The sequence below is a fragment of the Galendromus occidentalis genome, unplaced genomic scaffold, assembly GCF_000255335.2.
Source record: "Galendromus occidentalis unplaced genomic scaffold, Mocc_1.1 scf7180000077536, whole genome shotgun sequence".
Classification (NCBI taxonomy): domain Eukaryota; kingdom Metazoa; phylum Arthropoda; class Arachnida; order Mesostigmata; family Phytoseiidae; genus Galendromus; species Galendromus occidentalis.
In genome coordinates this window covers 153,364-176,586 of record NW_003805524.1, presented here as the reverse complement: position 1 = coordinate 176,586, position 23,223 = coordinate 153,364, and the positions used below count along the sequence as shown (strand labels likewise).

At 51.6% G+C, this 23,223-nt stretch overlaps 4 protein-coding genes across 4 annotated transcripts in view; 2 read left to right on the top strand and 2 right to left on the bottom strand.

Annotated features, from left to right (window-relative positions):
* The first annotated feature begins 787 nt into the window (after positions 1 to 787).
* LOC100899202 (farnesyl pyrophosphate synthase-like) lies at positions 788 to 3,441 on the top strand. The gene is made up of 10 exons (XM_018641477.2): positions 788 to 895; positions 1,534 to 1,701; positions 1,782 to 1,877; positions 1,967 to 2,047; positions 2,157 to 2,273; positions 2,349 to 2,447; positions 2,535 to 2,654; positions 2,737 to 2,781; positions 3,064 to 3,178; positions 3,254 to 3,441. The coding sequence occupies exons 1-10, from the start codon at positions 788 to 790 to the stop codon at positions 3,439 to 3,441; spliced, it is 1,137 nt and encodes a 378-aa protein (XP_018496993.2).
* Positions 3,442 to 4,711: 1,270 nt separating this feature from the next.
* LOC108864947 (serine/arginine repetitive matrix protein 1-like) lies at positions 4,712 to 12,643 on the top strand. The gene is made up of 6 exons (XM_029112922.1): positions 4,712 to 4,720; positions 9,932 to 10,086; positions 10,205 to 10,325; positions 10,478 to 11,333; positions 11,464 to 11,584; positions 11,665 to 12,643. The coding sequence occupies exons 1-6, from the start codon at positions 4,712 to 4,714 to the stop codon at positions 12,641 to 12,643; spliced, it is 2,241 nt and encodes a 746-aa protein (XP_028968755.1).
* A 604-nt stretch (positions 12,644 to 13,247) lies between these two features.
* On the bottom strand, positions 13,248 to 14,420 carry LOC100899058 (cytoplasmic protein NCK2-like). Its single transcript, XM_018641475.2, has 4 exons — positions 14,052 to 14,420; positions 13,738 to 13,965; positions 13,508 to 13,652; positions 13,248 to 13,369 (listed from the first exon to the last, which is right to left on the bottom strand). The coding sequence occupies exons 1-4, from the start codon at positions 14,418 to 14,420 to the stop codon at positions 13,248 to 13,250; spliced, it is 864 nt and encodes a 287-aa protein (XP_018496991.2).
* Positions 14,421 to 15,875: 1,455 nt separating this feature from the next.
* Positions 15,876 to 23,223, bottom strand: part of trol (terribly reduced optic lobes) — a 61,222-nt gene continuing 53,874 nt past the window's right edge. The window contains 19 exon segments of the mRNA XM_029112921.1: positions 15,876 to 16,218; positions 16,337 to 16,503; positions 16,617 to 17,005; positions 17,109 to 17,252; positions 17,350 to 17,496; positions 17,581 to 17,678; positions 17,777 to 18,109; positions 18,237 to 18,431; positions 18,531 to 18,824; positions 18,942 to 19,223; positions 19,359 to 19,499; positions 19,848 to 20,120; positions 20,236 to 20,787; positions 21,036 to 21,341; positions 21,730 to 22,100; positions 22,212 to 22,375; positions 22,527 to 22,661; positions 22,765 to 22,913; positions 23,061 to 23,178. Of these exon segments, the coding sequence (XP_028968754.1) occupies positions 15,995 to 16,218; positions 16,337 to 16,503; positions 16,617 to 17,005; positions 17,109 to 17,252; positions 17,350 to 17,496; positions 17,581 to 17,678; positions 17,777 to 18,109; positions 18,237 to 18,431; positions 18,531 to 18,824; positions 18,942 to 19,223; positions 19,359 to 19,499; positions 19,848 to 20,120; positions 20,236 to 20,787; positions 21,036 to 21,341; positions 21,730 to 22,100; positions 22,212 to 22,375; positions 22,527 to 22,661; positions 22,765 to 22,913; positions 23,061 to 23,178 (4,482 nt within the window). The 3' untranslated portion in view covers positions 15,876 to 15,994.

Genomic DNA, 23,223 nt, shown 5'->3' with positions numbered 1-23,223 from the left:
TTCGGCACCATTATCTATTCGAGATTGATTCATTATTATCAGTGATGAGGGAGGGAGCCGTCTCGATTACCGAGTTATCGAAAAATCATCGTACATATATCGTATGGTATCAATCTACGCGGGAGGGGCTTTCGAACTTCGAAAAAAAACGAGAAAATATCGAGAGGACGCTCCTATACGAGTCGTCATAGAGCACTGGACCCGGAGTTCAGGTGGAGGGATGCTCAGTCAGTCAACTTGCTCACTGGCCCGTCGGCTGCAAAATGCGTATGCACCGTACTGCACCTGTTCATCGAAAACACCAGGACTGAGAAATTCCCCGAGAAGCACGGCTTCATCGTGATTGAGTTCTGCGAACCCCAGGCGGACTTTGAATTAGTTGAGGCAGTGATCAGAAGACATTTCTTTGAGCCCGATGAGTCGGAGCGGATTTTACTGCAATGACGCGTGCAGAAGCGAACGCGGCCTCCTTCCTGTACATAAATGCATAAAATGAGGGGCATGGGAAATGAATCGAGTTGCCCCGAGAAGCTTGAAGGTGCATGATGGGAGGATTCGACGACGTGACGACTCCTTATAAAGAGAAAGTCCGTGCAGGCTCGGAATTTCCGCTTCCGATTGATCTGCAGTTCTCGGAGGGATAAATGTTGCGACGAGTCAACTTCTTTGGATTACTCTACGAGCAGTCGAGAGGCGGCTCAAGGAAGGACGACGATTATTGCGGAACAGAGAGGGTCCGCCCGCCGGGGAGCTTCCTCTTGAGGAGGAAAGCGAACATCATGGGAATATGACCTCTGATGTGGCGTCTCACATTTCTCTGCCAACCAGTCTCGCCAGGAATCACGCTCACAAATCAACGATGAACAGCCCGAATGAACCCCGATCCGGCTCCCAGGTGAGTTACGAAAGCTATCTGACATCGATACTTGCCCACGACAGACTTTTGGACGCCCTCGTGGAGTCTCTGGGTATGACTCTCACAATATTTCGTATGCGCTTCGACCTTTGCGAACTCCTCTTGGCAGTAGGTACATAGGAGATCTGCCGTGTCCTGATTCTCCCCCTCCCCCCCCCGTGGCTACCGCAGCGGAATTTCCCATCCGATATTTGGGAGAAGAGCAATCCCGCGGGAACCAGGCTCCGGGCCCCAGGGTAATGAGAGGAGCAGTAATGGGTTCCGTCTGTAACCCAGTCTCCCCTCCACGAGAGATTTTAGGGACTCGAGAGGTCCTTTGTATGTAGAACATCGATGGAATTCTGTTATGGCGTCCCAGCTCTACGGAGTATCACGAAGCTTGTCCCATTTGATCAATACCGTGGCCTTCCCTAAAATGCCGGCTGACGATGTGAGAGCGAAACATTACTCGTCGCAAGTCAGACATTCGGTAGACTAGTGAATACGCGGAGACGTACCACGCGCTCGCGATGCGCGGGAATGAACCCTCAATGCTCGGTGGTTCTGGCTCGTAGCACCTATCGAACCCCGGGCCTCATTCAGGGCTTCAGGAGGCTCGCTATGAACATTTTTTTCAGGTGTTTACTGCCGAGCAACCAGTTGTCCAAAGAGCGTTTGGAAGGATCCGTGAGCTGATACGCCCTTCACACGATGCGCGGACTTCCAGCATGAAATTGCTTATCGAGTGGCTCGACAAAGTTGTTCAATACAATGTCCCTCATGGCAAACTCCTGCGACTCCTACAGGTCAGCTTCACTTTCGCGATCAATGGACCCCGTTCGGCTTCCTACGAATCATGAGAATTCTTTGAATAACTTTGCTCCAGGTAATACAAACTTTCGAGTCCGTGTCGCCGGGTCCAGTTTCCGAGGTCGATTTGGAGAACGCTTCCGTCCTCGGATGGGTGGTTGAAATGTTCCAGGTACACGAGTCGGATTTTGTGGCCGACAGTTTCACGAATTCAAAGAAAGAGGCATGATATTCGATAAGAGTCCTCTCGGCCCCCTTTAGGCTCATTATCTCATACTGGACGACATCATGGACAAGAGCATCACGCGACGGAACAGGAAATGCTGGTATCTCCTCGAGGAGGTGATTCATATGTTCCTTCGTGAGAGACATTCACAGACTCTTCTCCGAGAACGGGAATCAGGGGCTCCTCTCTGCGGGGCTCTCATGATCCAATATTTTCCTCCGTCAGGTGGGCTTGAAAGCCATCAATGACGCCATTCTTCTGGAAGCGGCCTCTCTGAAAGTGATCCGAGACGTGTTCCGCACCCACAAATCGTACTTGCATATCGTGGAACTCTTGCATGAGGTATGCCGAATATTGACTTGAGGAAGAATCGAGAGCCGCGAGACGCTGAGGTACATACTACCTGGTGCATTCTAGGTCAACTACCGGACTTGCCAGGGTCAATGTCTGGATTTGCTAAGCGAAAAAAAAGGTGTTTACGACGAGGAGCATTACAAATCTATCGTGGAGCTCAAGGTGAGAACTATCGGGAAACCTCCGAACGCTCTGCCCCAACTTAAGGAGATCACAGTTGAGGCCAAGACACCATCTCAAACCTTCCAGACCTCGTGTTACACCTTCACCTTACCAATTCGTCTTGGGATGTATTTGGCCGATATCTGCGATCCTGAGATGCACAGAGCGGCTGAGGTGATAGCTCTGCAGATCGGACATATATTTCAGGTGACTTTCAGGTCAGACTTTGTATGACGAATTCTCGTTTTCTCTATTCCTTCCGTGAACACATCGAATTTTCCGTCCTTAGGCTCAAGATGACTTCTTGGACTGTTACGGGGATCAGTCCGGAAAGGTAATTACTCCTTAGAATTGGCGAATAGAAGAGTCTTAGGCTCCGGATTCCCGATCTCCTCATTTAGTCGGATCGAGCCCTGAGAGACTCGCCTACCTAGAAAGTAGATATGGGTAATGAACTAGGCGTCCGATTGTCAGAGGACAGCCGATCGACCGTCGAGAAGGTCGCGGTGTCTCCCCTCTCACGCGATCTCGAAATCGTCGTTCTGGGAAGGTGCTCTTTCCATCTCAGTACACGAGCGAGAATCTGCAGAAATCCTCGAGAGCGTTCCATTTGCAGCTTGGGACGGATATAACCGATGGAAAGTGCTCGTGGCTGTTGGTCCGGGCCCTGCAGAAAGCATCTCCACAGCAGAAGTGCGATATTCTGCGCAATGTGGGCAGAGGAGAACGAGGTTCGACAAGCACTCATACGATTCGCGGCATCCGGGGCCCACAAAGTTGGTATGACAGAGTTTCTCATCTTCAAGGTGGGCACGAAGAGACCACTGTGAAGGCGATCTACAACGAGCTTCAGATGAAAGAAGAATTCAAAGCTTTCGAATCTCGATGTTTCGAGGGCATCAGAGCTACTATCGACCAAATGAAGCGACGTCACGGGCTCGAGCCGAGGATTTTCGAGAATCTACTCACTCAGCTCTATCGACGTGAGAAATGAATTGCCAGGAGCGTGGCTGTGATACGGGAAGAAGCACGTCCTTCTTCGTCCACTTTGTCCGCTTCTTGGAGTTTTTTTCAGAAAATGTCCGCTTCTTGGAACCTCCGAGGAAACTACGCGTATTTCGATCGAAAACTGTATTCCCGCTCTGTTTTTCCATATCGACATTGAAGTCTCGACGGCACGAGCAAGAGCCATTAACAGGATCGGAAATTTTATCCTTAGCGAATCGCCTCCGAACGATCGAGTGTGGAAATCGAAGTTCACCCGAGTGTTTCTGATCGAGAACGTAGTTGAAGAGTAAAATTGATTCCATACATCGGGCCCAGAACACGGATTGAAGAGTCAATTCCCTCTGTCAATATCTCGTTCTAATATCCGCGCGGAAATTGTTATTTTTCGGGTGAAGAATGTGCTCTCCGATCGCAACTCTGGTGTCGGAAGAATTAGAAAAGCGAATACCGAGCAGCTCGAGTTCAGAGAGGATCCTGTTTATGAGCGATGTCCGACGGCGAGAGTTTTCCCGTCGTATTTGCTGAATAAACACAAGCGTTTCGGGTTTCCGCAGGAGGGAAATCCCGCTTCGTCCATACCGGCATCCTCATTCAATCGTTCCCTCTCCTTGGAAGTCTCGCATTGCCGAGCTGATTTTGAGCTGCAAACAAATTAACGGGGGCGGGAACTCTGAGACTGACGCAACCTATCGCATCATCCCGTGAGCAGGAGCTTCGAGTTGTACATGTGTAAGAAGAGTTCGAAGCGGCGCCGGAAGACCCATAGATCACACTCGACTTGCATCAGCATTTCCGGTACCGCATTCAGCTACTTGACTGGTGAGAACTCCTTGAAACGATGATGGCTCGATTGATTGACCGTCACCGGAGCCGAAATTCCCTCCCACTCACGAGGTGGATCCGACAGAACACCTACCGGGGTACACGCGGAACCCCGATCGCTTTCTGAGAGCGTTATGAACAACGAGGATTATCATCGGGAGGGCATCGTGAGGCCATCGAGAAGCGAGTTGCTAGTTGATGACCCAACCGGTGGTGCACATGCGATCTATGCGACACCGAAAAAATTATGCTGTCGTTTCGCAGTACTTGGGCCTTGTCGCCAGTCCCCATCCGGCTGTGATATAACTCGGGACCGGCCCTGAATCCGACGTCTTTTGGAAGCGTCCCTCACAGCAGCCCTCACCGAGCGGCAGCGATGCCGGCGCTCGCCCCAAGTTCGTCTCACTTGAAGATCAGTCCCTAGCTCTCGCGCAATGGCTTGGGTAAGTTTACGGCTCACATTTCATTTTAGGTAAGTCGCGACTATTTGAGAGAGGTCACCCATGCCCACATCTCCGAGTCCGACGAGAGCCTCTCCGAGACTCACTATTCCGGATATCCGAAGGGCCTGAGGGTGATCGATTTCCCGCAATCGAAGTTCGGTGCGGAGGCCCGGGAAGACACGATACCGAGTATACCGTGATGTGCCGAGTAGGTGTCGAATGCCCCCTTCAGCGCTGTGTCCTCACCTTGACAGTTCTCGCTCTCATGGGGAGAAATCCTCGTTCCGTTTCCTCATCGAACCAGAAATCTTCGACATGTGATTTGAGCTGTGAATTATCTGTGTGTCGGCCGTCTTCCGAATATCCTGAGATTCCACACGGAGTCGGAAACACGACCCCGTGCAGGGTCGAAGTGAATCAATTCCCATAACCCTTCTCGTTTCTACTGCGCGGGATCTACGCCTACGCCAGCGTGATTTACTAATCGCAGGCTCACCTTCGCTTATTACGGGATTTCCGCAACGGGTCGCGCCCGACAATCAAATGAGGCGCTATTGAATCGGTTAATGCTGAACGTCTGATTGGTGCTGTCGACAAGATGAAATTCTCACAATAGAAGACCGGTCTTCGTTAAGGACTTATCTTCGCCACTATGTCAAAATCAAGGCGGGGGCTGACGATGCAGATCGAGCGTTCGATGAGATACGCTCTGCAGCAGGCGGGCAAGTGCACGAGTAATCGCCTGAAATTATAACTCTTGGCCGCTCTTGTTGTTTGTGGAGTCAATTGATAGCGACTGTCCATGCTTCATTGTGCAAGTCAATCCGCGTTTTCACAGTCAGCTGCTCAACTAGGTGACTCTTCCGGCTCTCGAAAAAAATCCCCGACTTCTCTGGCTTTTCGCGGCAGTCGTGAATCGTCGAGTGATTCGAAGATTCCGGACCGTGGTCAAAGCGATGTTACAGAAGTCGCTCAGAAATCGGAGTCGCCCGAGCCCTCCTACCCGAAGGGTAATTGCTAGTGATCGATCCCGCGCCCGGTCCTACCTCGAATCGGGTTACCGGATTGGAGTTCCCAAGAAGTTCAAGGTGCTTCGTGGAAGCCGAGTCCGGGAAAGATCCGTGGGTTTTGCTGCTGGAAACCCGCCACTATTGGTGCAAGGTCCGACCTGAAAACTCGTTCAGGGTGCTGGGCTTAAAAATGGGGCTCTGGGTCTTTCGTTCGGAGCGAAAATCGTTCCGTTTGATCGTGTTGCCGTAGTATTCTGGAATTTTTCTCCCCTTTTCAGTCGAGGGTAAAGGTTGGCTGTCAAAGTTTTACTTGCTCTGTGAAAGACGCTCATTCTGCACAGTGAAGTGAAATTCCAGCACAAAAAACTACGACTAACGGTCCAGAAGCGAATTTTTGCTCTGGACATGGATCAAGAATAGTTATTCACATCTGTTCCCACTTGTGGGCGCCAGCTCCCCGAGTTTGAGATTCTGTTTTTTCTCAAAATCTTTTGTGATGCATTCTGGTGACCAGGCATCTTCCCTCGTCCCGGATCATTCTTTCGTCGTTAGGGAAAAGAACGTTGTTCCACTCGCTGAGTATTTTCTCTTTCTTCTGTGGGGGTGCACCACATCATAGCGTCTTTCTCTCATTCCGAATCACCTGACTGATCGATTGGTGCCAGCAAACTCGTTCAAATCGTCCTGCATAGAATATCAGTCTGCTTAAGTCCGGACGCGATCATTGTTCGGTTTAGGTCAGGCATAGATGTCTGCTTAGAAGAGTCCATGAGAAAATCTGTTGCCAAGTTTAGAAGTGTGTCCTGTGGACGACGGATTACGTTCAAGCCCCAAGGACCGTTCGCTGCGCCATCGATCAACCCTTATCTTGGAGGGCTGAAATCGAGAACGTTGCCAAGATACCAACCTCATGCTCGCATCAGCCGGAAAGCGCATTGTTCGGTGGACGGTTTTCGGTTCGACGACACGTTCTCATTGTTCCCGGCGACGGAACGTGACTCCGTTAGTTTCGAGGCGCCGACCAAGTTCAGCTCATTTCTGATTCGAGTGGAGAGCAGCATTTTCCATCGATTCCCACCTGATCATCAACGATTGTAGCCTTGAAACTAGTTGCTCTGGAATTTTCCGCGTTTGCGTCGCCGACAACCCCTTTTCAAGGAATCCAAACAGACATTACGCGAATCTGTAAACCGAGTAATTCGTGAAGAGATTGCGCTTGCTGCGCAGATATTCTGTGGGAAAATTGGATCGCACAGCGACCAGTGCGGATCCCTTACCATTTCTGTTCGACCGAAATGCGAACGATCATCTGTTGGAGGCTCGTTATCACTGACGGTGTTTCACAACTTTTTAATTTGATCTAGCGGTCACTGGCGGAGAATTTCGGTTTGTGGTGTATTCAACGACAAGATTGTCTTGTTTTGCAAGCAGCTCCATTAAGGAATGCCCTCTCCTCAGCAGGCTGACGCTGAGTTGTCGTTGACAACCCGAGCTCTGTTGAACCACGAGTACCCAAGAGGCGCTTCAAAACAATGCGCTCTCGATCGCTAGGAAGGGCTAAGAATAAGAAAGAGCGACGAGCGCCGTCATACTTGTCGACGACGACGACGTCCAGAGCGATCTCGAAAAGTAATCTACACTTGAGGGGCAGCGAGACTTTTTCGTGGTAAGAGAGAGCGCGCGGAAAAATGTATCGCTTCACTAGCGACCGCGTTACGTCAGATGTTCCTTCGCTGATTTTTCTCGAAAGCTTCATCGTTGTCGCTGACGCTTCACCGAGCCAATGGGAAGTGGTGTTCGCAACTGCGGACACTTTGTGTTGTCGGCGTTCACAAAACTGTCAAAAGCGTCTCGAAGGGCACAACCTTGGGTTATTATTACGAGATAAGCCGAAACATCAAAGAATTCAGCGTGTTCCGCCCCGAATCGGCTGGGAACCGGCCTGCCCGAAACCCGGATCGACAGTGACATTATTTTGAAAAATATGGTGATGACTGGAAATTTACGCAGTGGAACACCCGGAGCTAGAGCTGGAGTTCATCGCCGATCCTTGCCCCCGCGAACGAATTCCCTCTGAGCAGTTTGCAACGACTGTTTGAATTATTAGAACAATCCGTCGGCGTAGAACCCGGTCACGGTTACCATACCGTCCGCCGATCCCGCTCATCGTGGAAAAGCTCCTCAATGGCCGTCTCGGCAGATGTCCGCATGGGAACGAAGCTCTGTGATTGGTGATTCCAGATATTTCCTGTTTCTGGAAGTGCTACACAATGGGGCTTACTGCGCTCGTCGCGGAAGGTTTGCAAGCCCCCGACACGCGAGCTCATCATGCGGCAGCGAATTCGCAGCGCATCTGACGGTCCAGCTGTGCTAGCAGAAGCCCCCAGTCGGATCTCCGAGCCCAGGAGTCGGTCTCTCGATGAACTCCTTCCCCCTGGTAGATGATTTCCAAATCGAAGCGAATACTTGTGGGGCTGAGTTCGAGAGAACGGTTTCGACTAGTAATTTCGCTCGCCCGAGCTCTTTGCCGGGAGCGGAATTGTGCCGATACTGCTTCACGTGTTGTCGGATGTTCCTCGAAACGGGGTTTTTGCAACACGTGATTGCTTCGGTGAGTGTCGATGCGACAGCCATGTCGACAGCGACTTTTTCCTCATTATCATACTTCCCTGAGAGTTCAGCTGAAGATTGAAATAGCGGCAGCGTGTATCTTTCAGATGCCTTCGTTCTGACATTATCCTATGTTATTTTCGTTAGATTCAAATTCAATTATGGGTGAAACCCGCGAGTCCCTTTATGCTTGGATATGGAAGGATGCTGGTTCCACCATGGGAACCCTCGACGTTAATGGAATTCACCTCTCATGAGTGTCGAATTCCGCTGTTCGACGAAAAATCTTCAGATTGAGGATGTTGTTTTCTCGTGGCGATTCTGGGCGGAAAGAAACGTGTGAGGTGTCCGAGCGCTTATGTTGAGTCATCTTAATCATCATTCATCGTTATGGGCGCGTATGGCAGAGTACGTCGTTAACATCGAGGCGGGACACAGAACTCAAATCCGTGGTGCCAGCACACGTGTTCTACGGATTCCATTCCGATTTGAATTTTGGTGGAAAGGAGTTTAAGGTTCCGGTCACGAATATGCTCTTTGTCTTCGCGACGCTAAAAACCAACAAGTATTCCGTAATTTTGTGAAATCTCGTCGGGAGAGAAGTGCGAGATATATATCTATATATCTCACAATTAGTCTCGGGTCATCTGAAGGGCTCAGAAGGCTCCAGTTCCACGGCGAAACTTCGATGAGCTCGGGATGACTGTGCCGTCGAATACCTCAACCACCTGTCCGCGCCCCCACCTTGTGTGACCGCATTGGAGGCGAGCCTCTGAGCTCCCGATCTGCATCTCATGAGAGTCACTTCTGAACTATTGGACTCACGCGGGTAGAAGCGAAAATGTTTTCGGTCTCTCGCGCAAATGATCGTTTCTACTGAAGAAGACCTCCGTACGCGAAGATCTTGGGGAGGGGAGCTGTGGTCGGTATTCTGAGGTATTCTGGCGATAATCAGGACGGACCGAGTGAAAGCGGGGCAGCGAGCCTTCGAAACGGTGTTACGCTTCGCCCCAGGCCACGACCCGGACTTACATAACCACGAAGCAATGCCACACCGTTGTACGTACAGACTCTCAAAGACGCACTGGCAGCGAGACAAATGACCCGACGGCAACCGACACTGACCACTACGACAACAGAAGAATGCCCACACGCTTCGCAAATGACCGAAGGAGCGGCCGTGCGAGCTGCAACCAAGCTTAGCAGCTGATTTACAATCGCGACGTGGACAGCAGCGAAGGTTCTTCCAAGGGTTCCTGTCGCCGATATACTGATGATAGATCGGAGACATATCTCAATTAAAGATTATGGCCTCGCTCGTCAGACACTCATTCCCACATTTGCTACATTCACCGGCGGAAAAACGGGAAACACGCGTGGCGAAAAAACTTGAAATACGCGTAGCGAAAGTCCCGGGCTCCGGGTACGATTCGGTGAAGCTCGCCGCCACTGATTTAGATGCCACATCGGCTACGCCTCGGGAATCGCCCCTTCTCACGCTTCGAGGATTCTATCACGAATATCTCCGATCCAACGGAATGTCTCCGGAAGTCTAAGAGCTTGCTTCTGAACCACAGATTTTCCCTTCCAGATTCAAGCGGGCGTGCTCAGCGCGGTGCTGTCGCTGTGTGCCGGACAGTACCCGTTTGGCGACACCGGGAGCTTCGAACCTTTCACCAATTTCAATCAGTACGCCCAGAATAACGGCAGAACGACGAATGGGGGTTTCCGCGCTCCGTCACGGAGGTAAGTTCCCTCCAGAAGTCCCTTTTCCGTACGAGTTCTGGTTCCGACGTCGACTCCAAGACCGCGTTGAGGACAATTCAATGAGCGTCCGTGGACTGGAACCGATTCCCTTCCGCAGTTTTGCTTCCCCCGCGAGCGATGGCGGTAACTACGATGTAAGCAAATCCTTCAATTATGATCGAGAGAGCCTGAATGGAAACCCAATCAGTGATACAGCGTTCGCTCCACGAGGCATTCAGGTGAGAGCTCGTACAATATCATCTCTCGAAAAAGCCCTCTCCATTGAGACACGATGACGGCCGCGAAAGGGAGCGAGGCAGACCGTCCCCGCTGCCCTCCTCCTTAAGCAATAGAGGTATCAGCGAGATTCAAGTCACCTTCTCTCCTCCAGACATCGAAGTACAGTTTCGATGAAGGTCGTCAAATTCCAAGCGTCAGCCAAAACGGGTTCCGGATACCAATCTCGTCATACCCCACGACCACAGAACGCCCTCGATACTACGAGCCACCGGCGGTGACCTACCAACCGAGACCCATCCAGGTGCCCACCTATCAAGCTCCGCCTTACCAACAATCCGTAGCCCCACGATACCAGGCGCCCACTCCTGTTCCGCAGTATGCGCCCCCTTCCCCTCAGTATACACCTCCCCCCGCGCGATATTCGCCCCCTCCAACTTCCCAGTACGAAGCTCGACAATTCCAACCGGAGCCGGCTCCCGTGCAGTATCGGCCTCCCGCTCAACCAGCTCCGGTGCAGTATCGACCACCGGCTGAGCCCCAGCCCCGACCACGGCAATACGCACCCCCTCAAGTTGAGGCTCCGGTTTATCAGCCGACGCCGCGTCCCTACCGGCCGCCCGTCCGACAGAGAATCCAACCCGAGCCACCTCAAGAGGAGCCCTACCGACCCCCGAAGAACATCGTATCTGCTCCGAGCCGATCGAGGAATGAAGTCACCGAGAAACCTTCAGTACTTCATCCAGCCGCGCCGGTTCATTACGTCAGCATCGGACAGAGACTCGAAGGTGATTACAAGTTCGGTTACGATACGGGCAAGGCTTCGAACGGGGACGAGTCGTTCAGGAGAGAGACCCGAGATCCGGATGGTACCGTGAGGGGCTCGTATGGATACATAGACTCAAACGGAAAACAGATCGTTGTCCATTACGAGGCCGGAAGAGAAGGATACAAAGTTCTTTCGGAAGCCGAAGCGAAGCAGAGAGCAGAACAGGCTCAACGTAATGCCGGTGAGTGATCGAAAATCGGACTCATAGACCTCATCAGGAATCTTCAAAGGGAGGTTGCACGCGACGTACAGTGAAAGGTCGACCGGATAGGACGACCGAATAAGGCACTGAATGACTTGGATTATTTCAGCGCAACCTCGACCGGTGGTCCAGGCTCCAGTGCAACAATATGAAGCCCCTCTAAGGCAGCCGGTCCCGACATCGCAACCGGAAGGAATCCCGCCGCGACGGATCCGACGCGTCAAGAAGAGGTAATTATGCGACTCGAGCCCTCTTGATTGCTCCCCTAATCGATTCGTCTCTTTTGCTGATTCTTCCATTCAATTCGAAGGAGGAGAGAAAGGAGAGCTTTGGATGACGATGACGAACCCGAGGAAAACACGACCCAGAGAGATTTCGGCTCGAGAGTTGCCGGGACAGGATCCCTACGCCCAACTGGATCCCCTCGCGTTCGTACGGAGAGAACTCGACGACCCCTGAACCCTGACGGGAGGAGCCTCCGACCAACGCCCTCCACTCTCAGGGAGCGTCCTCTCCGCAGAAAAGTCGTTGTTCGAACGACCACCCCGCTCCCGCAACCCACCGCGCGTCCGACCGTTCCCAGACGCCAAATTATCCCCTCGGTTCCCGCGAGCACTCCGGCTACCTATGAGGAACCGATGATTCAGCCTCAGCCCAAGAGAAGAAGGAAGGTCCGAAGGAAATTCAGAACTACAGCCGCTCCGGAGCTCCACCAGCTGCAAGCGCCCGCTCCCCAGACGGCAGCCCCCTCTCCGACGCTTCCGACCTCGCCACAGGGTCCGACGGGGCAGCTACCGGCTCATGTGCTACCGCCGACATTCTTGCAAGCCCCCGCGACGAATCAGTCTCACTTCTTGAATAGCTACAATAATATCCAAACCCATACGAACAATCCGTACGTGCAGCACGTAAACAGTCCGCAGTCGCTGTACGAGCAGCTGACCAGCTCAATCTACCAGGAAGCGGGTCGCGTGAGCCCTTCGAGGAATTTCGTCGCCCAACCACAGTATAACAATGTGCCGAATCCGCAGTATCAACCGACTGCGTACCAAAATATCCAGTACGGGTCCGCGAACTTCCAGCCGCAGTTTAGAAATGCGCAGACACAATACAATCAGTTTCCGCAATTCCAGCATAATGCCTACCAACAGTATCCCCAGCCGCAATTCCAGCAGAGTCGCTACCAACCCCGATATGTCCATCCTCAAAGCCAAGACCTGTACTCGTACCCTTCCGATATCGAATACAGTCGGAACCTTCTCTCATACGACATCGGAGCCGCTCAGTAGGAAACCGTTCCACCGAAACTCTTGACGCTGGGAACGAAGGCTCCGAGCGACATGCTCATGCCTCGAATTCGGAAACGCACATGCGGGAACAAACGCTGTCTTTCCGCAAAACAAACATAACCTGTCATCCATCTTCGTACATTGCTTCCAGCTAATATGTCATTCTGCTCGATATTGGAATGAGCTGTACATAATCTTAACTTCATTAAGTTGTTGTATTTGTTGATTGATTTATTTTGGAATAAATCAGGGAGAGTTTTCCGATTCCAGACGGGGAGTTCTATCGTCGGAGGGTCGGCTCGTTCGTGTTGCCAGGGGCATGCTTAGCGTGCCCATTCCAGAATACAAGAGACTAGGTGATCCCTATCCCGGATTTATCTTTCGAATACTGAGTCCCGATGCGGTAGCGTGGCCACGGAGATCGTCCCATATGGAGTAGATAGGATGGGTGGTCTCTGACAAAATGCGTAGGGTCGCTTGTGAATCTTATATTCATTTTATTTCCGGATACCCGATGAGATCATGAAATCTTTGTCTCCCAAGGACGTCGACTGAGTAGATTCTCGCTCAGGGATTTGTCCCTGATTTCGCGACACAATGTCAATCAAGCTCCAGGTCTCCTCGCGGCCTTCACGAGGAACAATCGGTATCCCTCTGAACTAGTGTAGATCGGAGAGCGGTGGAAGTAAGCGACGAGATCCGTGACACTGAAGAATTTTCGGAAACCTAGAAACGAGGAGATTTTAGCGCGCGATGGTAAGTAATGATCTCGTGGGACCGGATTGTGAGACATGCCCGAATCGGAGGTTTATCCGGAAATTCATCAAGGCCCTCTGATGGATTCCGCCCGAATGAAGTCCTCACCGATGCGGAACGTATCTCCCTGGACTTGGATCTTGAAATGGTGGTTCCGACCGGGTGCTCTAACCGATAGCGCGAGATCACCAGAAGAGCTTTCCGATAGCCTGATCAAGAAGTCTCCAATCGACCCAAAGGCATTTAGGAGAACCTGTGGGAAATAAGAAATAAGGATCAGGCATAAACATATATGCGAGGCCGGCTGGGGCTCGATAATCGCACCAATTAGAGCTCACCTCAGCGTATGCCCTGGATATGTATCCGTAATACCAGGCTTGTCCCGTATAGTCCAGATTGGCGTCCGAAGAGCTCTGACTCAGCTCTAATTGAATGAAATTACGCGGTACTAATCCTTCCTGTCCCATGACGTTCTTGGCAGACCACCAATTCGGGTCGTCGCTAGGTTCGCTCAATATAGTCAGACGTTCACCTTTCGAAAATGACAGTTCCTCGGAGTTGCGGGCCTGAAGTAAGGTGAGATAATTCATGTGTTGTTTGATTTCAAATTTGAAGACGGAGGACCTCTCGTCGAGTGGCTTGGATTCGCTACCTGGAAGGAGTGCAGGGTAACAACCGTGTGCTGCGATCCGTGCGTGGGTGAGCTGTATTTGTCCATCGCTGCGACTTCCGATCCACGTTTAGAGCCTAAGGGCCCTACAAGACTGAGGTATGGCGTCGAGCACGGCACGCTTGGGGGTATCGGCTGATCTGATCCTGCGGACGAGGCGGAGGGATTCTCGGATCGCGACTCTTCAATGGCGTGAACGTGATTTGATGGGAACCAGCCCTCGTTCCTCGACTCGACCCCGTACCACCAGAGGTCAGCTGACTTCTCATATACCGCAATGAGCTGTCCTTTCCTTAGAGAAATCTCATCCGACTTGGTTGCTTGGAAATCGTGACTGTAAAAATTCTTCATATTACTGCGGTGACTGCATGCCGGCGTCGAGGTCCATTCACAGGCAAAGTTCCGCTTATTGTAACCCTTATACGGCCTTTCGGCATTCAAAGTTCAGTTGTTCTATTTCCCTCGCTGATTCCCCTCGGACACCCTCCGACCCTCGGATCGGGAGTGTTTTCGTTGGAGAGCATCGAGGTTGCTCATCGAATTCAGTGGCTCGCATCGCCATGGGTTCAGGGTGGGATCATCGTCTGAAAACGATCTGAATATTTCCGAGAACGACACCTACATCACAGCCGCATAGAAGAGCGGGATATTGTCGTCATCATCATTGGAGGGCAGAGGCGTTGCGTGATTCGGAATCTCGAGGCCGCTCCCTCGTCCTCCATTGGGAAGTCCACTCAATCTCTGCCGTATAGCGACTAAAGACCTTTTCGCCCGCTTCCCGCTGGCGGTCCCTTGAGGCGCGTGCGACGGATTTCCGAGCACTTTCTCAAACCTAAAAACAGAAAGTCATCCCCCACTCAATGAGAAAGATTGGAATCGCGGCGCTTTTAGGCAAATCCAGATCGTGATATAGAGTGTGAACGTACGGCACCGAGGGGTCAACTCACCAGTTGAGCTCCGAGGAACTTGTATTAAACCACCACATGCGCTGAGAAAAGAGCGATTCCAGCAAAAGATTCTCCGCTTTTGCGGACGAGCTGCTCTCAGAGACGGATTCCCTTGGTCTTTCAACGGCGCACTAAGTCTTGCAGCCCTGCACGGACGAGCAGCCGCACGCGGCGCTCCGGCTCTCTGTGGCTGACTCATGAGGGAATTACAGCGGAGGCGCGATGAGTCGGGCCCGCGACCTTGCGATTAACCGATTTCGAGTCTCCGAGGATGGGTCCAGCAGACGCGCATGCTCCCATCGACCTTTTCGTAACATTGTACAGAAATACGATGGGAGGGCATGAAGTGTTTTTGAGCGAGGTCGGTCCTGGTTGGAACCATCCGGGGAACCATCTGCACCGTGGATGATTAAGGGACGATCGGTGGTTGTCCGAATGCGACGGATATGACGATCGAATCGATTGAAGCAGCTTGGCCTTCTCGGAAGAGCTGGTGGTCCCCCGAGCCGACTGTAGTAGGGTCGGTGAATCCCCCTTCGCTCGAAAGGCTTCTCCATATTTGCTCCTCTATTTTATGAGCGAAGTTCCCCGAGTGAAGAATGAAGCGAGGAGACGTAAATCAGAGGGGTTCGAGCACTTTGTCATTCAACACTTTGGTTCTGGTACAAAGAGCTATGATCTATGATGCAATTAAGCTTCTTAGAATACCAAAGATGTCTGAAGCGACGCATTTCTAGCTGGTGCTTGTACATATACGAAGTCAGAACTCCATGGGATTTATACGAATACAATCATACTTTTGTTTATTGTCTCTTCCTAATAATGTACACAGATACATGTCAACTTTTGTCTCAAACATCCATAATACAATCTCTTCACGATTTTCGATGGCGATCCGGAAGCACGATAGCGTCGGAATCGATTCCCTTCGAGGCTCGAAGGTTCTGCCCCTCTCACGCTCATTTCGAGATACGGAGCTCACTCGAGCTCCGGAGAGCCTTGGGACGAAGTCGGGCTGCTATTGGCGAGAGCTTCTTGGCCGCATTCGGCCACGTTGACTGAGTTGACCGCTATTTCGAATAGGTCGAGCATTGACGACTTCTGGACATGCACGTTGTGAATGCAGCCCTTGAAGTTGGTCTCGAATCGTCCTGCGGTCATTTTCTGAGGGTCGGGCAAGCCGCCCAGATAGATGTCGCCCTCTGGAAAGAGCAAGAATTCATAAGCGAAACTCCATGGAAGCTCAATCTCCGAAGAGGCTCGAGCGTCAATGCCATTGAGAGAAGAGTTTCGGAAAGAGGGTGGCCGTGATTCACGAACCCGTATTGAGCATGACGAGATTTCCCGACGAAGTGCCTTTGAACTCAACGCCGTCGAGAGTGAGGTGGCCTTGTTTCTCTTTACGCCAAATTTCCGCTGTGTGCAGCTCACCGTCATCCACTCTCACATCGGTTCTGATAGTGGCCGCTCCGCTACCCATATCGAATCTGGGGAACGAGTACATTTCTCCGTTGTCGATAATCATAGTCTCGTATGTCCCGCTCAAAATAATCTCTAGAAGCTCCGGATCTCAAGAATGTCCGAAATAAACCCCACTCACGTGTACAGAAGAAAACCTTCGGAGATCACCAGAGCGAGATAATCTGTCAGCTTCGCCTCAGCTTCCGGCTTCTGTCCGTGAAATACAAGTATACCGTCTCTTTCTGTTGTGCTGAAACTTAGCTTAACCGTTTCTTCGTCTTTGTGCGGAAGATATCCCCTGTCTAGCTGGAGCCAGCCATTGCCGTTGAACTGAGCGCTTTGATGGAACTCCAAGCTCTCAGCGCAACGCAAGCCCCCGAATCCCTTCGGGCATGCACAGGAGAATGCTGTGACATTCAGCGCTCGACACACGGCTCCGTTGTGGCAAGGTTTTTCTCTGTGGCAAACCGAATCTTCTCGCTCGCAATTGGGCCCATCGTAACCCAAGCGACAGATGCACTCATAATCCTGGAAGGATCGTCCGGAACTTCGTCTTACAGAAAACTCCCAGAGAGATTGGAGATCTGCCATCTCTTGCATACTTCAAAGCTCGGGGTTACATCACACCCACCTGAGACCCGGCGCCTCTTGCTCTGCATATGCCCTCATTCAAACAGGGATTGATGTGGCACGGTGCCCGGCCGCCACAATTGTCGATATTAGCTGCGCTGATCACCGATGTCGCTAAATCCAGGCCGATGCCATTCACCTCAATCTGTTAGAGCCGAGAAAGGAGTTTCCTCGCGTGAGTAGACCAGTTCTGGCGAGAACGACAGAAACTCACTCAAATCGCAATTTCACTGGTTACTCACGTGCGCCACACATCCGCTAAAACCTTGCTGAACGCCAACATCAGAGTGCAGTTTGACCGATTCCTTCAAGACACCTCCGACGTATAGAGGCAACTCCAGATCAAGCCCCTTCGTCTTGCCTTTGCTCGTGCCCGTGAACCGCTCACCCTGTAATTGATTTGCCGCCTTCTCCATATCGAGGTTTCCCGAGTCGGTCGATGCGTCTTCCTTGGGAATTTTGAATGAACTCACCCTGACAATAAGTTGGCCGAGTTTCGCGATCGTTGATGCCTCAACATGAACCCACTCGTTCGGCTTCAAAACGTCGTGACTCTTTATCAGGACCATCCCTAGACGAGAGCGAAGTGTGTCAGTGACCCCCTCAGTACATCAGGCCTCCATTGGAAGGATGACATCTTTTCTGCCTCGCTCGATTGTCGGAACTCACCCGAGCCTGTGTTAAAGCGGAATTCCAGAGTTTTGTTCCTAATGCCGAGCATCACGAAGTCGCCTTGACCGACTTCGTTCTGAGCCGAATACATTATCAAGGAGTCTTCGAGTTTGCGCGGCTTAATCCTCATCGACACATTGAATTTATCCTTAATCCTCGGTGGTAGGCGGTATGCGATATACGCGTCGTTCTCGAACGAGGGCTCCAGGATCGAAACCTGTTTCTCGCATCTGAGTCCGGATCGGCCGAACGGACAGAAGCAGTCGAAGCCACCGCGAGGTCTATTGACGCAAACGCCTTCACCACACACGCTCGGGTAGCACGCTTCGCCTGGAAGAATTTTAGAGGTGAGAGAACGTATCTGACTTCCTATTCCCAGTGCGAATCATTTTTCGGATGGTTCGGTGGTACACATCAGAATGAATCCGAATGGAAGATCGCTCCTTGGTTGTCTCACCGGTATGCTGACAATTATCACCGGTGAATCCGGGAATGCAGAGGCAGATGTATCCAGTAGCGGAAGGAGACGGTTGACACACACCGCTGTTGGCGCAAGGATTCAAGGCGCAGGTGTCACAATCACCCACGCCCTCATGTTTGGCATGCTGGAGAGCAGCTGATCTATTGCCGATAAGTAGCTCGCTGATACATCCTGTATGGAGGAATGGTCGTTTAAGAACTTTGCGCGGATGGTTTCCGACTGTGATTACTCGACTTGGAACATCTTTATCCGGGAGCGAGTATACTGTACCGATGTATCCAGTCGTGAAACCGTTGGCCTTCGAGATTTTCTTGAAATCAGGAACTCCCCCCATGTACAACGGGGCTCTGAGGTCGAGTCCTGTCATCGCCCCTCGAGACGTTCCTCGCACTTCGGGTTCCTCATCGAGTTGGAGATATCCCTCTCGAAGAAAGCGTCCGAATTTCGCCACATGCCATTCGTCCAGGGAGGCTTTCAATGGCGTTCTGAGTAGGCCAGGACCAGATCCGATGTCGAATCGGAACTCCACATAGCCATTGGTCAAACCGAGAGAGATGAAATCCCCTTTAAATAAGAGTAGAAGTTCTAGTGAGATACTTTGAATCCGACACACTTGGGGATAAACTCACGAGTAAAGCATTGCATTTCAGTATTCTTCCGGATGCGATCTCGTTTCCGTACCGGTTTCCACGTGGCCTTCATTGCCATTGTATAGTAGCAGACCTTCCTCTTTGTCAGGTCTGAAGCGAATTTGCATATCGAATTTCTTGTAGGAGTCCGGGATCGACGGGAGTTCCAGGTAAGACAGGGGAGCTTGGTTGAATCGGGGAATCGAACCCGTGACGATTACGTGCGTTGGAACTTCAAGCCGATAAAGCTTGTTTTTGGCGATACATATATAGGTTCCCGCATCCTCCGACGTGACATCGGCGAGAACCAGAAGTTCCTCTCGCACTCGTGCTCCTGAAAGTGAATTGGAAGAAGTCATGGATTGTAAGCAACTGGAGTGCACGAATCGCATGGAGGAGAATTTTGACCATTTCAGTAGGCTAATCGCTCAAACTCATGGTTGAATTATCAGAAATCCTCGGCCCTTACTCGTTGGTAGTTTGCCTGACGGAAGTTTCGTCCAAGTGTACGAAACGGGCTCTTCGAGTGAAGAGTTGCAGATGATTTCGAAAGCTCCACCGACGAGAACGTGTTTAACATCAACTTTGGTCGGGTCAATGGTGGGCATTCCTGGAATAGCCGTTCAATTGTAGAATCAGCCTATGGACTAATGATACGTAAGTGCGTCCGATCTCATCAACCATGATCACTCAGGGTGGTGAAAGGGGGTCAGCAATAACATGTCACTCCTCCCAAAATCCCCGCGGATTATTTGCACTCACAATTTTTTATCAATATCGGAGCGAGGTAAAGTTCCGCGATTAGTTTAGGATTAGTATGAAAAGAAAGAGTATCCATGGTTAGAAAAAGATGCCGCTCCGCTCCGGGAGAATCAGTCATGGGCTCCCTAATCTCCGTGGAAAAATGTTGAACAAATGGGAAAAAAGCATTGAAGGATTGTTGGAATAGAATCCTCACTCTGGATGACGAAGGTGAAGTCCTTGTGGAAGGATCCCTCAGCTGTTTCCACGAGGCAGCGGTAGACTCCACCATTCTCCGCTCGTACTCCAGCTATAGTTAGCATGTTCCCAGCAACGAGAACATTGTCCGGTAGGAAGGAGGCTCCCATGCGGCTCCAGAGGACTTTCGGTCTCTGCGAAGTCCCGGTGACGTGGCAGAGCAGGTCTACGGTATCGCCAGCCAGGATTATTTCTTTTGAAGACCGAATCGCAACTTCGATCGAATTTGCTTCTGTGGAAAAGATTCACGAATACGGTCATCAAGCGATCCGAGGCAAAGCTTTACCCCCGCCTCCATCCGAATGCGGAAGGGAACAACCACCACGCAGTATGTAGCCATGGCTCACCTCGTACGTAGAGCATGACGAAGTCTTTCCCGAGTATTCTCCCTTCTTTAGTTTTTATCGTGCAAACATATTTGCCGGCGTCCTTGAGCGTAGCGTTAGCTATACGAAGAGCTCCTCGATGTATCTTAATGTGCGCCGGTAGATTCTGCTTCTCTAGGGCCCATTCCACGTGTCTCTCAACTGATCCGCTCGAAGGGCATTTGAGGTCTATACTCGCTCCCAATAGAACGGTCTCCTCGCCTCTGCGACCGCCAGCATTGGTGGGATTGGATTCACCGACGACGATCTTAGCTGTGGCCGACGCCAGACCCGCTGCGTTCACGGCCGTGCATCTGTATTGTCCAGCATCCAGTTTTTGGATACCCCTCATTTCTAGATGTTGGCCACCACTCGAGATATAGGCGTTGAGCGGAAGAGGAGCATCGTCTCTCGTCCAGTGCAGGCTGAGCGGGGGATTACCCCAAGCCATACAGGTGACTCTGGCATCCTCACCTGGATGCACGCTTTGTTCCGATGGATTCACCGTGATACGGGGCGGACCTGGAAGCCGAGCTCGTTAGTTTACCCCGTTGAGTCAGCCGTCTGATCATCGGATCAGTATCAGGAGCTTGACTGCCCTTAGACTCCGGGAGCGCCCCAAATGACTCACCTCGAGCGAAAGCTCCTGATCGGAAGCATGGAATTTTTTCGAAACATTTACAATGGTGGATTACTCTTGACGGAACCATGATCGACGATAGATTCGATCGCCACTATCTTCAAACATTCGAAAGACTTGGAGAGAAGAAAGACATTCATACGATACTCACCGACTACTGCCAATCTGGTGACTCTCGAGAACAGCAGCCTGGAGTCTTGAACGGCTCGACATTCGTACAGACCCGCGTCCTCCTCCGTCACGCTCTTGAAATGCACAGTTCCGAATTCGACGACGATCTGATCGCCGTCGGCGACCAGCGGTCGTCCGTCCAGCTTATTCCACCCGAGACGGATGTTTTTATCGTTTCCCTCTAGCCGGCAGCGAAGCTCGGCTTGACTCCCCAACTGAGCGGAAACAACATCGCGATCCAGATGCAGCGACGGAACGCCATCGATCCCTGACTCGACTGTGAAGTCGAACGGACATTTTCAAAATCGATTCTCGTCGAGTTTTCCAGGGCGAAAGCTCGGTCTCCATCATATTTAAAAGTACGGAGGAACATGCTCATGCAAGCCGAAAATTGTCGCCAAGTTCAGACCACTGCATCGCCATTCTGCGTGTGATGATCGAACGTCTTCGAATGCTCAGGCTCTGTGTGTTGTGTCGTTTTGTCGGGACGCTAAATATCATCATCATTCAGGCGCACAGTGAAACGATCAATCGATCAGTCAGACGTCAGAGATGGGGTTCGGGACAAGATTATCGCAAGCAACGCATGCTCATCCATCCGCTCGCTCTAGGCAGAACTTCGGGAGTTCCGTGCACCAGGCCGTTCTGCGTACTCTTGGTCCTACCTATGACGTGAATTCGTTCTTCGACCTCTCGGTCATCCTGTTTCGACTTGCAAACGTAGAAACCAGCATCGCTCGGTGCCACGCGACGAATCGTCAGAGATAGAGCAGATCCGTGCGCGTTCTGAGTGGAGTACGTCGTGATCGCCTGGTGGAGCTTGTGCCATTGGATCGACTTTGCTGCGGTGGCATCTCGGGCGACGCAATCCAATCGGATGAAATCGCCGGTTTGTGCTACGTACGGATTCTGTTGGAGTATTCGGATCGCGGGAACACCTTTCAGTTGTAGGTCAACCGACGCGGTGACCGAACCGAGGATATTTTCCGCCGAGCAAACGTACGTTCCAGCGTCCATTTCGGTGAACCGGTTGAAGCTGAGAGGATAATGAGATTAGGTTTTGCGCTTATCACCGTAAATACCCAAGACAGAGGAATCTATCGAGAAACATGTGATTTGTAGGAGAAGATCTACACGGATCCCCTACCGAAGTATTCCTGGAACCGACACGTCGATGCTTGTTGACAGCGGCACGGCATCCTTCCGTGACCACTCGACTCTCGGACTCGGTATACCTGACAGAACCCGACACTGAACCAGTACGGCAGCGCCGTATTCGACGGGCTCGATCCATTCGGGATAAATATCGATCTGCAATACGAGAGGCGATATTGGTAACGGAATTTGGCCTTGACGTCTCCAATGCTCCCGATTCGACGACTCCCCGGTCTGGTTGAGGGAGGGGCTTCGAGTTCATGAGACTTTCGGAGCGCGCCCAGAGCCCCCGCATCCATTCACTCACTTGTGGAGGCTCACGTCGATCAACTTCGAGGAGTCCGGTGGCCTGAGATGACCCCTCGCGGTTTTCAGCGGTGCACACGTACATGCCTCGATCGGAAACTTGTACGGATTCAATAACGAGCTCATCGTTCACAAACTGGAAGCAGATGGTCAGGAAATTGAATTCATCAATCGATCCGCCGCGCAATCCCTCTCCGGTCCAATCTTGAGATTCCAAAAGGAATCCGGAGATCCCATACCACATGTCGGAAGGTCAGATTGGCTCCGATTCGAGACCACGTTATCGTCGCCTCGGGATTGGCTCTCGCCAAGCATTTGATGTGAACTTCTTCTCCCTCGCGGACAGTTTGCTTCTCGGGTTGAATATGGACCACCGGTGCGCTCCGGTCTGCGACAAACAGAGACCTTGCGATTAGCACTCCGATGCTGCCTGGCGATCAATCATCGACAGGGAAACACATGAAGCTCCCCGGACGACCTCGTCACCATAGTCCCATCCGGGAGAACGGGTCATCGGAATAAGCGAAATACTCACTGTTGACAATAGTGATTTTTGCGTCAGCGGCCCCGGTTCCGTATTTGTTGTTGGCAACACATGAGTAGCTTCCCTTGTTGTGATCTTGCGCGTCGTAGATCAGGAGCTGGGCTCCCACCTATACGATAAAATCGGGAATTGAATGAAGAGTAATTCACATAGA

Excerpts from the sequence above, each read along its gene's own strand:
- LOC100899202 (XM_018641477.2), top strand. The coding sequence starts at position 788 with ATGACCTCTGATGTGGCGTCTCACATTTCTCTGCCAACCAGTCTCGCC. Across the intron at positions 1,878-1,966 it reads GGGTGGTTGAAATGTTCCAG|GCTCATTATCTCATACTGGA; the intron begins GTACACGAGTCG and ends GGCCCCCTTTAG. Across the intron at positions 2,655-2,736 it reads AGATCGGACATATATTTCAG|GCTCAAGATGACTTCTTGGA; the intron begins GTGACTTTCAGG and ends TTCCGTCCTTAG.
- LOC108864947 (XM_029112922.1), top strand. Across the intron at positions 10,087-10,204 it reads TTCCGCGCTCCGTCACGGAG|TTTTGCTTCCCCCGCGAGCG; the intron begins GTAAGTTCCCTC and ends TCCCTTCCGCAG. Across the intron at positions 11,334-11,463 it reads ACAGGCTCAACGTAATGCCG|CGCAACCTCGACCGGTGGTC; the intron begins GTGAGTGATCGA and ends GGATTATTTCAG.
- LOC100899058 (XM_018641475.2), bottom strand. The coding sequence starts at position 14,420 with ATGAAGAATTTTTACAGTCACGATTTCCAAGCAACCAAGTCGGATGAG. Across the intron at positions 13,653-13,737 it reads TATCCAGGGCATACGCTGAG|GTTCTCCTAAATGCCTTTGG; the intron begins GTGAGCTCTAAT and ends TATTTCCCACAG. Across the intron at positions 13,370-13,507 it reads GGGAGATACGTTCCGCATCG|GTTTCCGAAAATTCTTCAGT; the intron begins GTGAGGACTTCA and ends CCTCGTTTCTAG.